This window comes from Chiloscyllium plagiosum, unplaced genomic scaffold, assembly GCF_037043375.1.
Source record: "Chiloscyllium plagiosum isolate Xiang-an unplaced genomic scaffold, Cpla_swu_hap1 HiC_scaffold_13, whole genome shotgun sequence".
NCBI lineage: Eukaryota > Metazoa > Chordata > Chondrichthyes > Orectolobiformes > Hemiscylliidae > Chiloscyllium > Chiloscyllium plagiosum.
This window is the reverse complement of record NW_028270151.1, coordinates 29,775,587-29,792,465: the sequence shown is the minus strand read 5'-3', so window position 1 is coordinate 29,792,465 and position 16,879 is coordinate 29,775,587. Positions and strand designations below refer to the sequence as shown.

General features: G+C 42.7%; 1 protein-coding gene across 3 annotated transcripts in view; it reads right to left on the bottom strand.

Moving 5' to 3' along the window:
• lrrc34 (leucine rich repeat containing 34) overlaps positions 1-16,879 on the bottom strand; it is a 50,009-nt gene that overhangs the window by 12,202 nt on the left and 20,928 nt on the right. For 2 of the 3 annotated variants that reach the window (XM_087993440.1, XM_087993442.1), the window contains 6 exons: positions 16,190-16,254; positions 15,296-15,379; positions 14,603-14,731; positions 11,570-11,665; positions 4,513-4,667; positions 2,780-2,935 (listed from right to left, as the gene is read on the bottom strand). In XM_087993440.1, coding sequence (XP_087849566.1) covers positions 2,780-2,935; positions 4,513-4,667; positions 11,570-11,665; positions 14,603-14,731; positions 15,296-15,379; positions 16,190-16,254 — 685 coding nt within the window. The remainder of the gene's footprint in view (positions 1-2,779; positions 2,936-4,512; positions 4,668-11,569; positions 11,666-14,602; positions 14,732-15,295; positions 15,380-16,189; positions 16,255-16,879) is intronic. The other variant, XM_087993441.1, reaches the window with a different exon arrangement.

The window sequence follows — 16,879 nt, the reverse complement described above, 5'->3', positions numbered from 1 at the left end:
TACAGCCAGTGTACCATGCATATGTAAATAAAGGGTGACTTGGTGATGGGATATGAGTTTCTGTGCAGTTACTTCAATGCTAAATGCCTCAGTGGTGATGGAAGGAAACAGTATGCACCTGAAGAATATTTGCTTGCAACAGTCATCTTGGAGTTGGGGTTAGCATTTCTGTTATCATGCCTCTATTTGGGGAGCTTGACTTGTTTGATCCTGCTGTTGAAGACTGGGCCCAGTATGTGGTAGGAATGTGAGTCTTTTTCTGAGCAAATGATATCAGAGCAGATTATAAAAAAATCTCTTTAAACTGTTTATTTATGGGATCTGGATGTTGCTGATTGGACCAGCATGTATTGCCTAAAATTAATTGTCCTGGAGAAAGAGGTAGTGAGCTGCCTTCAGGAACTGCCACAGTGCTTGTGGTGGAGGTACACCTGCAGTGTTGTCAGAGGGAATTCCTGGATTTGAGCCGGTGACACTGAAGAAACAGCGATATATTTCAAAGTTTGAATAATGAGTGGCTTGGAAGAGAACTTGAAGGGGCTGGTGTTCCTTCTCCTTGTCCTAGATGGTAGTGGTCATGGGTTCGGAAGATGATATCTCAGGAGTCTGGGTGAATTTCTGTGGTGTATTTTAGAGAGGTACATATTGCTGCTACTGAGCATTGGTGGTAGAGGGAGTGAATGTTTATAGAGGTGGTACCACAAATGTAGTACCAATCAGATCAGGCAGCGTCCAAGGAGCAGGAGAATCGGTGTTTTGGGCATAAGCCCTTCATCAGGAGTGAGGCTTGTGGGCTGGGGGAGATGAAAGATAATTGGGGGGGTGGTTGGGGTTGGGGGGAAGATAGCTGGAAATGTGATAGGCGGATGAAGGTGGGGGTGAAAGCGATAGGTTGGAGAGGAGGGTGCAGCGGATAGGTGGGATGCAAGATGGACAGGTCAAGAGGGGTGTGCTGAGTTGGAGGCTTGGGACTGGAATAAGGTGGGGGGGGAATGAGGAAACTTGTGAAATCCACATTGATCCCGTGTGGTTGCAGGGTCCCAAGGTGGAAGATGAGGCGTTCTTTCTCCAGGAGTCGGGTGGTTAGGGTTTGGTGATGGAGGAGGCCCAGGACCTGCATGTCCTTGGTGGAGTGGGAGGGAGAGTTGGAGTGTTCAGCCACAGGGCGGTGGGGTTGGTTGGTGCGGGTGTCCCAGAGATGTTCTCTGAAACGATCCGCAAGTTGGCGTCCTGTCTTCCTGATGCAGAGGAGACCACATCGGTTCAGTAGATGACGCGTTGAAGTAGGTAAATTTCTGTCAGTTGTAGAAGGATCCATTTGGGCCTTGGACAAAGGTAAGGGGGGAGGTGTGGGCATAGGTCTTGCACTTCTTGCAGTGACAGGGGAAGGTGCTAGGAGTGGGTGGTGGGCCTGCGTGGATTGGACAAGGGAGTCGCAGAGGGAATAATCTTTCTGAAATGCAGATAGGGGTGGGGAGGGAAATATATCCCAAGTGGTAGAGTCTGTTTGCAGGTGGTGGAAGATGATGCAACATATCCGGAAGTTGGTGGGGTGAAGGTGAAGACCAGGGCATTTTGTCCTTGTTGCAATTGGAGGGATGGGGTTCAAGAGCAGAGGTGCAGGAAGTGGAGAAGATGTGCTGGAAGGCATTGTCGACCATATGGGAGGGGAAACTGCCGTCTTTGAAGAAGGAGGCCATCTGGGATGTCCAATGGTGGAATTGGTCCTCCTGCTCCCAGGGAGGATGCCTCATCTTCCACCTTGGACCCTGCAACCACAAGGGATCAATGTGGATTTTGCCAGTTTCCTCATTTCCCCTCCCCCCATCTTATCCCAGACCCAAGCCTCCAACTCAGCACTGCCCTCTTGACCTTTCCATCTTCCTTTTCACCTATCCGCTTCCCCCTCCTCTCCAACCTATCGCTTTGACCTCCACCTTCATCTGCTGGAAATGTGTTTCTGGAAAAGCGCAGCAGGTCAGGCAGCATCCAGGGAACAGAAGAATCGACGTTTCGGGCATAAGCCCTTCTTCAGGAAGGACCTCCACCTTCATCTACCTATCACATTCCCAGCTACCTACCCCCTCCCATTTATCTCTCAGCCCCCGACCCAAAAGCCTCATTCCTGATGAAGGGCTTATGCCCGACTCATGGATTCTCCTGCTCATCGGATGCTGCCTGACTGGCTGTGCTTTTCCAGCACCAGACTCTTTGACACTGATTTCCAGCGTCTGCAGTCGTCACTTTCTCCCTGTGGTACTAATCAACCAGGCTGCTATATCATGGATGACATTGAGTTTCTTCAGTATTGTTAGAGTTGCACTCTTTCAAATTCCTGAATTGTGCCTTGTAGACAGTTGATAAAAACTGGGGAGTCAAGAGCTGCATAATGAGCTGCAGGATTTCTAGCCCATGACCTGCTCTTGTAGCCATCATATTCAGATAACTTGTCCAGATTGGATTCTGGTCAATAGTATCCCCCAGGATATTTATATTTTAAATTGTTCTCTGGCAATTTAATTTTCTTTGGTCTCTGCTTTAATCTATCTTTCTCTTTCATTTATAGTTTTAATATTTGAGTAATTTTTGACTATCTTCTTTCCCTATGTTCTCATATACAATGTAAAAAGATGCACCACTGTCCTTCATTGATCTTCTAGCCTATTTACACTGAAGGTGTGTATTAATTTGTGTTTGTTCCTTAGTCTCATTTCCCCAAGGAAAGTTCCTTGATGCTGGATTAATCTGTTGACCAGATTAGATTAGAGTACAGACTCACGCTAAAAGCTGATTATTCCTGTAGCGAAGAGCATCACTGATGCAAACCAGTCCATCGTCCTCAATTCTGTTGGCAGCCAAATCCAGGATCTTCAAGGGAGTGTTGTGTTTCAGTAGCTCAGCCAAAGACTTTGCTCCATCAGAGGATATCTGGTTACTGACACGACACATGAAATGATCTGTATATGCTATACATTGGAGGTAAATTAAATTAGATTCCCTACAGTGTGGAAACAGGCCCTCCAGCTCAACCAGTCCACACCAATCTTCTGAGGAGTAACCCACCCAGATCCATTTCCCTCTGACTAATGCACCTAACACTACGGGCAATTTAACATGGCCAATTCACCTGACCTGCACATCTTTGGACTGTGGGAAGAAACCGGAGCACGCAGACACAGGGAGAATGTGCAAACTCCACACAGACAGTCACTTGAGGCTGGAATCAAACCTGGGACCCTGGTGCTGTGAGGCAGCAGTGCAAACTACTGAGCCATCGTGCCGCCCTATATGATATTCTTTATACACAGCCCAATGTCTGTGTATTCTCTCAACCCACCTACAGGTATAAGTGTTAAGGAGAATTCTAAATGAAGAGGGAGGTAGAGATTAATTTGAGATGGTCTTAGACTAGCGACCAGTTCTGATCAGCAGCAGCTGTGAATGGCGATATTGTATGTCGAGGTGCGGGCAGTAGACCTTTGGATGAGCTTAAATTTACAGAGGATGCAGAGCAGGATTCTGGTCAGAAGGGCAATGGAACAGGAACACTAGAGGTAACAAAAGCATAGATGATAGTTTCAGCAGCAGGTGAGCTGAGACAGGGCAGAGACAGGGGATTCTACAGATTGGGAATAGACAACATTGCTGATAGTTAGAATGTTGCTGAGCCCAGACGAGAGGGCATAGATTTAGGATGAGAGAGGAAAGATATAAAAGAGACCAAATGGGCAACTCTTTCACACATAGGGTGGTACGTGTATGGAATGAGCTGACAGAGGAAGTGGTAGAGGCTAGTACAATTGCAATATTTAAAAGGCATCTGGATGGGTATATGAATGGGAAGGGTTTGGAGGGATATAGGCCGGGTGCTGGCAGGTGGGACTAGATTGAGTTGGGATATCTGGTTGGCATGGATGAGTTGGACCAAAGGATCTGTTTCCGTGCTGTACATCTCTATGACTCTATGACACTATGACTCTATCTAAACTACTGGGTGCATTGTAGGCCAACTAGTGGGTAAGATAGAGAGCAACAAATTTGCAGGGAAATGGAAAATAGATGCAATACTATAGATTATTGGAGCTGCACCTATCCAGGTAAGTGGGGAATATTCCACCGTACTCCTGACTTTAGATGGTGGGCAGGCTTTCGGGAGTGAAGATGTCAGTTATCAGTCAGAAGAGTTTTATGCGTCTGACCTGTTCTTGTAGCCACAATATTTCCATGGTTAGTCCAATTCAGTTTTTTGGTCAATGGTAACCCTCTGGATATTGAAATTGGAGATTTCATTGATGGGTGGTAAAAGGACCAACTAAAGTGAAAACATTTTCAACCACGTTGTCACCATTCTACCAGCTGCAGATGCCTCTGTTATGCAATTGTAATTATTTGCTTAATTGTCCTCCCTCAGCACTATACAATAACAAATTATAGAATACATCAGTAAATAAGGAGGTTATTTGGCCCACCAACTAGCTATTAATTGAATGAGAAAAGGCAACTATCTTTTACCAGTGGAGATCAAGGAGTCGAAGACTGTGGTTATGAACCAGTTTGTCACAAATTTGCTGAATGCCAAAGTTTCTCATTCCCATTTTTACTAAATGCAACTCCTGAAGAGTTTGGTTAACTTGAAGCATATGGGCCATGTGGACAGTGGCTTCTTCCTACAAAAAAAACAAAAGCAAGAAATTCTGATGGCATATTAATCATGACTAAGGAATATTAATCAATACTAAGTAATGAGGGTAGTGCAGTGGATGATACCTACGTGGATTTTCATAAGGAATTTAACAAGGTTCCACATGACAGCTTGGTCAGAAATGTAAAGATGGGATACAGGGAATGTGGTGAGCATGGTACAAAATTAGCTCAGCAACAGGAAACAAAGGGTAACGGTCAACGGATGTTTTTGTGAGTGGAAAGTAGATTCCAATGGTGTTCTTAGTGTTAGATCCCTTGCTATTTATGGTTTATCATTGGTGATTTGGATTTAAATGTGATGGGAGGCATGATTGTGAATTTGACCATGCAGAAGATAAAGTGGAGGATAGCTATTAACTCCAGATTAATATCGATGTTTTAGCTGAGTGATAGAGAAGTGGGAAATAGGAGTCAATCTGGAGATATATGCTGTAATGCATTTATGGAGGGCACACAAAGCAAGTTAATAATAATAAACAGGAGGATATTGAATGGGGTAGAGACAGTAGGACACCTTAGACTGCAAGTCCACAAGTTCTTCAGGACAAGTAGATAAAGTGATTAACAAAACATATCAAGTACTTTTCTTTAGTGGCCAGGTATTTAATACAAAAGGAGGGATGTAATACTGGAACTATATAAAATTTCATGTATAGTTTTGGCCATTATACTGCAGGAAGGACATAATTTATCCTGAAAAAAAAAGTGCAGATTCACAAGAATGTTGCCAGGGATTGAAATTGCAGCAATGAGGAAAGATTGAAGAGACAAGGGTTCTTTTTCTTACAACAGAAAAAGCTAAAAGGTGACTTAATTGAGGTTTACAAAATAATGAAGATCTTGGATAGAGGTGACCGGTAACACCTGTTTACTTTAGTGGAGAGATCAATTGCTGGGGTGAGATGTAAGGTGTGTCATTTTTATATATTTTAATATCATTTATTGATTGGTGTATTGTCACATGTACTGAGATACAGAAAAAAATGCTGTTTTGTATGCAATACAGGCAGCTCATACCATACAAAGTGCATCAGAATAGCAGGAAGAGTGCAGGATACAGTACAGTGTTACAGCAGCAGAGAAGGTGCAAAGCGAGGTCCGAATTAACATTTGAGAGGTCTGTTCAAAAGCAGAATGTGGGGTTTGGTTTATGTCAGTTAAAGGGTTTAATGATTAACTTATAAATATCTCGCACTGTATCTCACACTGCACACACAGCCACTGCTGTGCCATTTACAAACCTCTTCTCCCACTGCTTGCACAAAGCAGCAATGGAAGCACCACACATAATGAGTTGCAGTAACTTCTGTTTAAAAGTGCAGCAATTCCTTTCAAAATCTTTGATTTTTAAAACAGTCTTTTTTTTCACTTTGAATTCTTAACCAAAAGAACAGAAAATGAAATTATTGACAAGCAAATATTTCTGTCACCATGGTGATTTATTTTAAAATACAATATGGGACAGACTTTCTGGGGTTTTGTTTTCATTGGGTGAGCTTTATAAGCAGAGTTAAAAGTTCAGCAGTAAGTTTTGATTAGGAAGTTCCAGAATTTTTTTATATTGGTTTACGAGAAACTACCATAGCTTAAAGAAAGCCGTTTTAAATTCAAGTTTGCAGAGACTTGGCTGCAGTTTGGTGTGTAAAGCAGTGTCTCCTGAAGATTTAGAATTGCTAAGAAACAGGTTACCTCAATGTAAGGAGTTTAGTTGAACATTCAAGATCAGAAAGGTTTGGTTAAAATCCTGAAGGGATTACTTGAAGCAGAGAAAATCTAAACACAGTTGCATTAAGACTCAAGGAACAGGCTGTCAGGTTATTGAGACTAGGAGTTGAAGGTGATGAATGTGATACCAACCAGGCTGCTTTGTCATGGATGGTATCAAATTTCTTGAGTGTTTTTGGAGCTGCACTATTATCGACAAGTGGGGAGTATTCAATTACACTCCTGAACCGTAGATTGAATTTTCTCTGTTTGTTGCAGGGAGAAGATAGACTGAGGAAGAATCAGGTCACCGGCAGCTCAATAACTCTCTCTCTGTGTTCTTTGTAGTAAACCACTTTAAGCCTGAACAAAACCAATTTATCTTTCATGATTTGGAGATACCAGTATTGGACTGGGGTGTACAAAGTTAAAAATCACACAACACCAGGTTATAGTCCAACAGGTTTAATTGGAAGCACTAGCTTTCGGAGCGCTGCTCCTTCATCAGGTGATTGTGGAGTACACAGTTGTAAGGCACAGAATTTGTAGCAAAAGTTTACAGTGTGATGTAACTGAAATTATACGTTGAAAAATACCTTGATTGTTGTCTCTTTTCTGTTAGAATGACCATGTTAGTTTCAGTTCTTTCATATGTAAATCACAAAACTTTTTTTTACAAGTTACATTCACACACACACACAAACCCACATGCACACATACACATATACATTTTTGAGGTGAATTTGTACTTGCAGAGTTACATTGTATTTTGCTCAAAAACTGCATGGATCCATTAAAATTCTATTAATTCATTTTTTGATTAGAATCGGTCTAAACATTCTGGAACAGATAGCAGCACACAGGGGGCTGGCACCTTCAACACATTACCTGGGCTGTCACCAATTGTTAAAGTTCACCTGAGAATGTAACTTTTTAAAAATGTTTTGTGATTTACATAGTTCATGGAATGCCCTGCCAGTAACAGTGGTGGACTCTCCCTCTTTATGGGCATTTAAGAGGGCATTGGATAGGTATATGGAGGATAGTGGGTTAGTGTAGTTTAGGTGGGCTTGGATCGGCGCAACATCGAGGGCCCAAGGGCCTGTACTGCGCTGTATTCTTCTATGTTCTATGTTCTATGTTCATATGAAAGAAGTGAAACTATCATGGTCATTCTAACAGATGAAAGACTTAACAAACAATCAAGGTATTTTTCAATGTATAATTTCAGTTACATCACACTGTAACTTTTGCTATAAATTCTGTGTCTTACAACTGTATACTCCACAACCACCTGATGAAGGAGCAGCGCTCCAAAAGCTAGTGCTTCCAATTAAACCTGTTGGACTATAATCTGGTGTTGTGTGATTCTTAAGTTTATCTTTCCTTTGATTGATGCTGCAAATTGGGACTTTGAATTATCTAAGTCAGAAACCTTACATAAGTGAAACAAGCAGCATGTGCCCTTTGTATTTGAAAAAAATTAAGATTGAGGAGAAATCTTTAAATCAGCAAGAATCAACCCACAGATTTTGTGAATAAGGAGTGTGCTTTTCAGTTTTCCTCTGACCATGTGACCTTTTTTAACCTTTGTTATGTTTATTCCTGTCTGGTGTAAGAGGAAGTTTGAAGTGGTTTAGGTTTTAATTTGTGGAGCTTACTTAATTAAATTTAATTGCTTATCTGTAGCTACAGTCTAATGACCTCTAATAAGTAGTGATTTCTTGTTAAGTACGAAAACCTGAACCATGCTTTCTTTCATAGAGTCATAGACATGTACAGAGCTGAAAATGTGTTGCTGGAAAAGCGCAGCAGGTCAGGCAGCATCCAAGGAGCAGGAGAATTGATGTTTCGGGCATGAGCCCTTCTTCAGGAATGAGGAAAGTGTGCCAAGCAGGCTAAGATAAAAGGTAGGGAGGAGGGACTCGGGGGAGGGGCGTTGGAAATGCGATAGGTGGAAGGAGGTTAAGGTGAGGGTGATGGCCGGAGTGGGGGTGAGGGCGGAGAGGTCAGGAAGAAGATTGCAGGTTAGGAAGGTGGTGCTGAGTTCGAGGGTTGGGACTGAGACAAGGTGGGGGGAGGGGAAATGAGGAAACTGGAGAAATCTTAATTCATCCCTTGTGGTTGGAGGGCCTCTTCGGAAGATGAGGTGCTCTTCCTCCAGCCGTCGTGTTGCTATGGTCTGGCGATGGAGGAGTCCAAGGACCTGCATGTCCTTGGTGGAGTGGGAGGGGGAGTTGAAGTGTTGAGCCACAGGGTGGTTGGGTTGGTTGGTCCGGGTGTCCCAGAGGTGTTCTCTGAAACGTTCCGCAAGTAGGCGGCCTGTCTCCCCAATATAGAGGAGGCCACATTGGGTGCAGCGGATGCAGTAAATGATGTGTGTGGAGATGCAGGTGAATTTGTGGCAGATATGGAAGGATCCCTTGGGCCTTGGAGGGAAGTAAGGGGGGAGGTGTGGGCGCAAGTTTTGCATTTCTTGCGGTTGCAGGGGAAAGTGCCGGGAGTGGAGGTTGGGTTGGGGGTGGGTGTGGACCTGACGAGGGAGTCACGGAGGGAGTGGTCTTTTTGGAACGCTGATAGGGGAGGGGAGGGAAATATATCCCTGGTGGTGGGGTCCGTTTGGAGGTTGCGGAAATGATGACGGATGATACGATGTATATGGAGGTTGGTGGGGTGGTAGGTGAAGACCAGTGGGGTTCTGTCCTGGTGGCAATTGGAGGGGCGGGGCTCAAGGGCGGAGGAGCAGGAAATGGAGGAGATGTGGTGGAAAGCATCGTCAATCACGTCTGGGGGGAAATTGCGGTCTTTGAAGAAGTAGGCCATCTGGGTTGTACGGTATTGGAACTGGTCCTCCTGGGAGCAGATGCGGCGGAGACGGAGGAATTGGGAATACGGGATGACGTTTTTACAGGGGGCAGGGTGGGAGGAGGTGTAGTCTAGGTAGCTGTGGGAGTCGGTCGGTTTATAGTAAATGTCCGTGTTGATTCGGTCACCTGAGATAGAAATGGAAAGGTCTAGGAAGGGGAGGGAGGAGTCTGAGACGGTCCAGATAAATTTGAGGTCGGGGTGAAAGGTGTTGATAAAGTGGATGAACATAGACATGTACAGCATGGAAACAGACCCTTCAGTCCAACCCGTCCATGCCGACCAGATATCCCAACCCAATCTAGTCCCACCCTGCCAACACCCGGCCCATATCCCTCCAAACCCTTCCTATTCATATACCCATCCAAATGCCTCTTAAATGTTGCAATTGTACCAGCCTCCACCACATCCTCTAGCAGCTCATTCCATACATGTACCACGCTCTGCATGAAAAATTTGCCCCTTAGATCTCTTTTATATCTTTCCCCTCTCACCCTAAAGCTATGCCCTCTAGTTCTGGGCTCCCCGATCCCAGGGAAAAGACTTTGTCTATTTATCCTATCCATGCCCCTCATAATTTTGCAAACCTTTATAAGGTCACCCCTCAGCCTCTGACGCTCCAGGGAAAACAGCCCCAGCCTGTTCAGCCTCTCCCTGTAGCTCAGATCCTTTAACCCTTGCAACATCCTTGTAAATCTTTTCTGAACCATTCAAGTTTCACAACATCGTTCCGATAGGAAGGAGACCAGAATTGCACGCAATATTCCAACAGTGGCCTAACCAATGTCCTGTACAGCCGCAACATGACCTCCCAACTCCTGTACTCAATACTCTGACCAATAAAGGAAAGCATACCAAACACCTTCTTCACTATCCTATCTACCTGTGACTCTACTTTCAAGGAGCTATGAACCTGCACTCTAAGGTCTCTTTGTTCAGCAACACTCCCTAGGACCTTACCATTAAGTGTATAAATCCTGCTAAGATTTGCTTTCCCAAAATGCAGCACCTCACATTTATCTGAATTAAACTCCATCTGCCCATCAGCTCATTGGCCCATCTAGTCCAGATCCTGTTGTAATCTGAGGTAACCCTCTTCGCTGTCCACTACACCTCCAATTTTGATGTCATCTGCAAACTTACTAACTGTACCTCTTATGCTTATCTGAAAATGAGGTAGTTTGGGAATTTTGCATATTTGTTTTGAAAGCTTTAACTTTTGCCACAACTCCAGGAATAATGGGGTTTGACTTGCAGAGGAATACCCCAGTGAGCTCACATAGTTGTTGGCTGGCAAGCAGGAGATCCCTGACATTGATATCTGGACATTAATCCATAGACCATTCGTCCATAGTCCAGTTAGGGGCAGCACGGTGGCTCAATGGTTAGCACTGCTGCCTCACAGCGCCAGGGTCTCAGGGTCGACTTCAGCCTCAGGTGACTGTTTGTGTGGAGTTTGCACATTCTCCCTGTGTCTGCCTGGGTTTCCTCCGGGTGCTCCGGTTTCCTCCGGGTGCTCCAGTGTCTTCCTGCAGTCCAAAGATGTGCAGGCCAGGTTAATTGGCCATGCTAAATTGCCCATAGTGTTAGGTGCATTAGTCAGAGGGAAGTGGGTGTGGGTGGGTTACTCTTCAGAGGGTCGATGTGGACTGGTTGGGCCGAAGGGCCTGTTTCCACAGAGTAGTGAATCTAATCAGTTCAATCAACTACTTGTTTCGGACTGAAGATCTACTAGTTCCCACTCCCCTACAACCATGCTTCTATTGCTGCTTCAACTCGTAGTCACGTAGGCAGCACTTATAATGAGTCACTTGCTTCAAAATGTGCAGCAATCTTTCAACACCCTTTCGTTCTTAAAACTGTTCTTTTTTACATTTTACATAAGTCACAAACCAAGTGCTTCTTGGAAACCAGTAGAAGTCTTTGGAAAAAGGAAGGTTGAGAAGAAATCTCAAATATGTGTTTTTGCACATTAACATGCAACACACTGGCTGCAGTCCTCAGCGTCAATACTGAGGGTCTCTGACATCTGAAGGTATCAGTAATCAAAGATACTGGATCAAAAATACTGAAAATAAAAGAAGGATACAAACTATTGCATGTTCTCAAATTTGAACAAGCAAACTGCATTTGTGAATCGGATGAGATGAATTGGTAAATTAGATTCTAGAATATGACAATAGATAAACAATGGCAAACGGTTAAATAATCAACCCATGATTTTCAATAAGAATACATTCCACGAAGGAATAATAAGCCAACAGGAATATTGGCAACGAAGACTTTCCACTAGTACCTGAATGGTGTGAATGATAGGACGACCTACATCAATGGCTCTGAGAGTTTTGTTGTGGTGCAGAACTGTTGCTAAGGCAATTAGACTTTGAGTTTCCTGAAAACACAGAATGATAAACATCATAAAATTCCATACAAAAATTAATCTATGCTGCAGAAAACATAATTCCAACAAGAAAATAAAATAAAAGAACTTGATCTAGCTTGAAAGATGGATACTTCTATAGCAACCATTTATGAAAATGTTTCAATATTATCTAAAATCTTCACAGTTCATGGGAAATGGTGATGTAGTGATAACGTCGCTGGATTAGTAATAGCAAAACTCAGGCTAAGGTCTAGAGACCATGAGTTCAAATTCCACTATGACAGATGGGAGAATTTAAATTCAATTGATAAATTTGGAATTGAAGTTATTCTAATAGTCAGCGTAAAGTCGATTATTGCTAAAATCCATCAGCTTGTGACATCAGACAGTAATGTAGTTGATTCCTAACTGACCGCTGAAAAGGACTAGAAAGTGACTCAGGGTTATAGCATATTAATCTAAAGCTTCAGAAAAGGAATGAAAACCAGCATCAGTCAAGGCATTGGAAGTAACTAATATAACTCCATTGGCCCTACAAAGACTTCCTTCCTAATCTCTAGGACCTTAAACAAAATTTGGAAGAATCTTCTATAGACCAGTCAAGCAACAAACAGACATAATTAGAATCACAGAGGTTATGCTCATATTTCATCATTTTTTGTAGACTTGAGTCTGAAGGGTTGTGGGGATAACTTGTTTTAAAACTACAATGTAAAGTCACATTGGAATTTGTTTTTAAAATAAGGCATTTCCTGGAAAGCATTCAACTCCAGCTATTGCTGGCCTTAATTGCTTGAACTAATTTTATGAAAATGAATTTGATCGGTTTACGGCTTTTGTTTTGGTTTCGTGGGCATTTTTCAATCAAATTGCCTTTGGCAGTTGCTTTGACTATTCAGGGGGTGGAACATTTATCCTTGGGTGATTTGGAAAAAAATACAAGGCAAGGTTATTAGAATTTGGTAGACAAAGTTGAAGTTGAGATTTAAAGCCAGCTAAGAAATCAGATGTAATTGAGGTAATAGCACAACATTTAGTATAAGAACTGGAAAGCAAACTGAATAGCAATTTAGGTGAGTTAACAAGAATTCAGTTGCACATGAAGCAACTTAAACAGGCAAGAGAATTAGACATGGAAAAGCTTGAATTTGGAAGAGAAGTTTGGAATTCAAAGACAGTACCTTCCAAACTGACCACCACTATAATCTAGAAGTGGATACTTGAGAATATCATCAGCTGCAAGATTCCCACCTTACTCACCATCCTGACTTGGAACCATGTGTCACTCGATCAAAATCCTGAACCTGCCCCCCCTAATAGCATTGTGGGTGTCTCTACATCCCGGGGCAACAATGGTTCAAGAAAGCAACTCAGCTCCACAATTGCTAAGGCAAGTAAGAGTCATCTATGCTCACATCCCAAGGTCAAATTAATAAAAAAACACAAAATAACACACATGCTCGTATGCACTGATTCATTCACAGATACATACTGAAATGCCACACTGAAACACAGAAAACACACACTGACACAAAGATAACATTGCATAGTCCTACTGGACCTGAGGGCTGTTCTCATGAAAATGAATATTGATGGTGTATTTTACCTGATGGTCACCGATATTCAGGCCAGAGTCGAAGTTGAAAAGGATGACCGTCAAGGTAACCACAACTGGTGCAGGAAATGAAGCTGATTCATGGGTGTCACTTCTCATTGCTAACCAGCTGGCCAGCTAACTGACTACTACTACTGACTCACACAAACACTAACACAGACAAAACATGGTCAGACGAGACACTTGATGAAGGAGCAGTGCTCCAAAAGCTTGTGATTTCAAATAAACCTGTTGGACTATAACCAGGTGCCATGTGACTTCTGACCTTGTCCACCCCAATCCAACACCAGCACCTCCACAACACACAAAACATGACATGGACATACACTGGCATATAGCTCCACATACAACAAATACACATACTATATCAATACACATTAATTCAAACACACTCACTGATTAGCATACGTGCTGGTAACCTGCACAAACACTGATATAAACATGACCAACACATTACTAACATGTACAAAAATTAGCAAATAGAATCATTTAAAAACTGATGAGCAATAGAATCACATTAAGGTGCGCAGGCACTGACATACAAACAATCATACACAGACATGTGTGCGTACTGGCATGCAATCTCAAGAAACAGTACACATTCTTGAATTGATTTACCCACAGTATCATGGGCACACTTAAAGATGCCTACAGACTGGCATACACTCAATGTATTTTGGATTAGTGGTGCTGGAAGAGCACAGCAGTTCAGGCAAATGTAGCACATACACAAATAAACAATTGCACCCAGTTCCTCATTAACACACACTGGCATGTCTGCTCACAGACATGCTGTAATACACACACTCACGTTTGCACTGAAATGCTGACATACACATATTGATAGATGTTAACATGTGTATCAATAGGCAGCACAGTGGCTCAGTGGTTAGCAGTGCTGCCTCACAGTGCCAAGGACCCAGGTTTGATTCCAGCTTTGGGTGACAGTCTGTGTGGAGTTTGCCCATTCTCCCTGTGTCTGCATGGTTTTCCTCCGGGTGATCCGGTTTCCTCCCACAATCCAAAGATGTGCAGGCCATGCGAATTGGCCATGCTGGATTGTCCATGGTGTTGGGTGCATTAGAGAGAGGTGGGTCTGGGTGGGTTGCTTTTTGTGGGGGTCAGTGTGTTTTTGTTGGTCTGAAGAGCCTGTTTCCACACTGTAGCTAATCTAATCTAATTTTTAATTTGTATCATGCTACTCCTTTTTGCATATGTTACTCCACTGGCATCTGCATCCGTGACTCCTTGGTCAGATAACTGATTCTCTGCTACTGCCAGTTGGCCATTTATGACTGGTCTATATAATTGAATCTTACTGAGTGACTCACCAAATCACAGTCACCAAGATCTAGAGATTCCAAAGTACGGTTTAGCTGAAGCATTGTTGCAAAGTGCATTCCACCTGTGTTGCCAATTTTATTTCCATTCATCCTCAGATTCTTCACAGATCTGTTGAACTGCATGAAAAGGTTTATTTTTAATAGTAGTACTGAATATAGCTCGTTGATACATTTCACTTCTCGGCTTTTGCTAATGCAACTCCTAGTCGCAAGTTGGAGACAAATCCCAATGTACCATCTTTACCTTTATGCTTATTACTACTTGATTGAAACACCCCTAACCCCAAAATCTAGGATCCATTCAAACCTCTCCCAAGCAAGGAAAATGCTCACACCCACTCTCTCACCCACTCCACAGGTAACATCTCAGTCCAAAGCTGGAGAAAGAGGCAACATCCCCTGAGCACTGGCTCTCCAAACCAGTGACTCCATTGCAAGGATCAATCACATCCACATCAAGTGCAACCAGTCATCCTGTCACTGATGTACACTGGAGAAACAGTGGTTATTATCACATGTTTCCTGTGGTTTAGAAGTGGCCCTGGGAGCATTGGTGACATAAGCATGACACATAGCACCATATGCAAGGCCACAATCTATGAGTGATAGTGTTCATGGAACTGTCCAATCAGGACTGGTTCCAAGCCCACCCTGTGATGCTCAAGTGATTCAGAGACTTACCTGTAAAGCTTTGCTCAACCATTTAGCACCATGGCTGCCAATGTCATTACACATGAGGTTGAGATCAGTAATTGTGGTGCTCTCCTGGAAGGAGATATCAAAAGAGTAACAATCAAGAGAAAGTCACCAGACACATTCACATCAGCATCCTTATTACCCACACATTCAGACAGAATGACCTGACAAAAACTATTACTTTGGTTATTCCAACTGCCTCATTCCTCCTCCGTGCCCTGTATCAATCTCAAACAATTTGATTGTCTCGCTCTCATTCTATAGCCCAATGTCAATCCCAAACTAACCCCACTTCCCAATCCTCTCCTGAACCCCCTGTGTCAATCCAAAACTAAACCCACTGCTCCACTCATCCTTACAACGCTGTAGCAATTGCAAACAAATCTCACTGCCCATTTTCTCCTTATCGCCCTGTATCAATCTCAAATGATCCCACTTTCCCATTTTCTCATCATCATCCTGTATAAATCCAAAACTATTCCCACTGCCCCACTCTTTCCCACAGTCCTGTAACAATCCCAAATAAATCCCACTGCCCATTTTCTCCCTGTCACCCTGTACCAATTAATCCCACTACTCTTCCCCATAGTCGTGTATCAATTGGAAACTAATCCCACTGGCACTCTTTACATCCTCAATGCTATATCAATCTCAATCTAATCACACTATCCAGCTCTCTCCCATGGTCCTATGTCAATCCCAAACTAATCCAATGACCTTGCTCTCTTCCTATCACTCTGTATCAATCCAAAAATAGTCTTGCTGTGCTGTTTTCTCACCATAAGCCTGTATCAATCCGCAAACTAATCCCAATATCCTAATGTCACCCCATAGCCCTATATGGGCCAAAACCTTTCCCAGGTTTTTCTTCTAACATACCAGAAGCAATTTTCCAATCATTTCCGCTGCACAGTTTGTCAAGTTGTTGTACTGTAAATTAATGCCTGAAAAAAATAAAAGTCAAAATATAATGCTCTTGACTCCTCATGAGAGTTTACTTTTTTCTTCAATTCCCAATCCCAATGTTGAAAAAAATCCTTGATCTATATAAGTAAATTTGCGAGGAATCCTAAATTAATAATTCTTCCCCACTCTCCCCCATCAGCCGATACCAATCCCACTGATCTGTTGTCTCCATTTAACCCTGTGACAATCCTAAACTCATTCTGCTGCCACAATCTCTCCTAATCAACCTGTATAAGCCCAAAACGATTGCTCCCATTGCTTCCCTCTGTCCCATCGCCCATTGTAAAGAAATAACCTGTGTGTTGATCTCTCCCCATAGCCCTGTTAAAAAATACTATCATTCCTCAATGGAAGAGCATGCTGGAAATCAAGTCCTGTCATTCCTGAAGTTGTCATAAAAGTTAAATCATTTTTAAAATACGCAGAACTCCCCAATTTACTTGTTTTTTTTAGAACCAGACTGACAGAAGACTTCTTAACACTTAACAAGTGTTACTATTCTTGTACTTAACAAGAATTACTATTTATTACAAACAAATAAATATTGTCTTCAGATAAATAATTACAAAAGGTCAACATAAAACTTTACTGTTTAAAACTCTT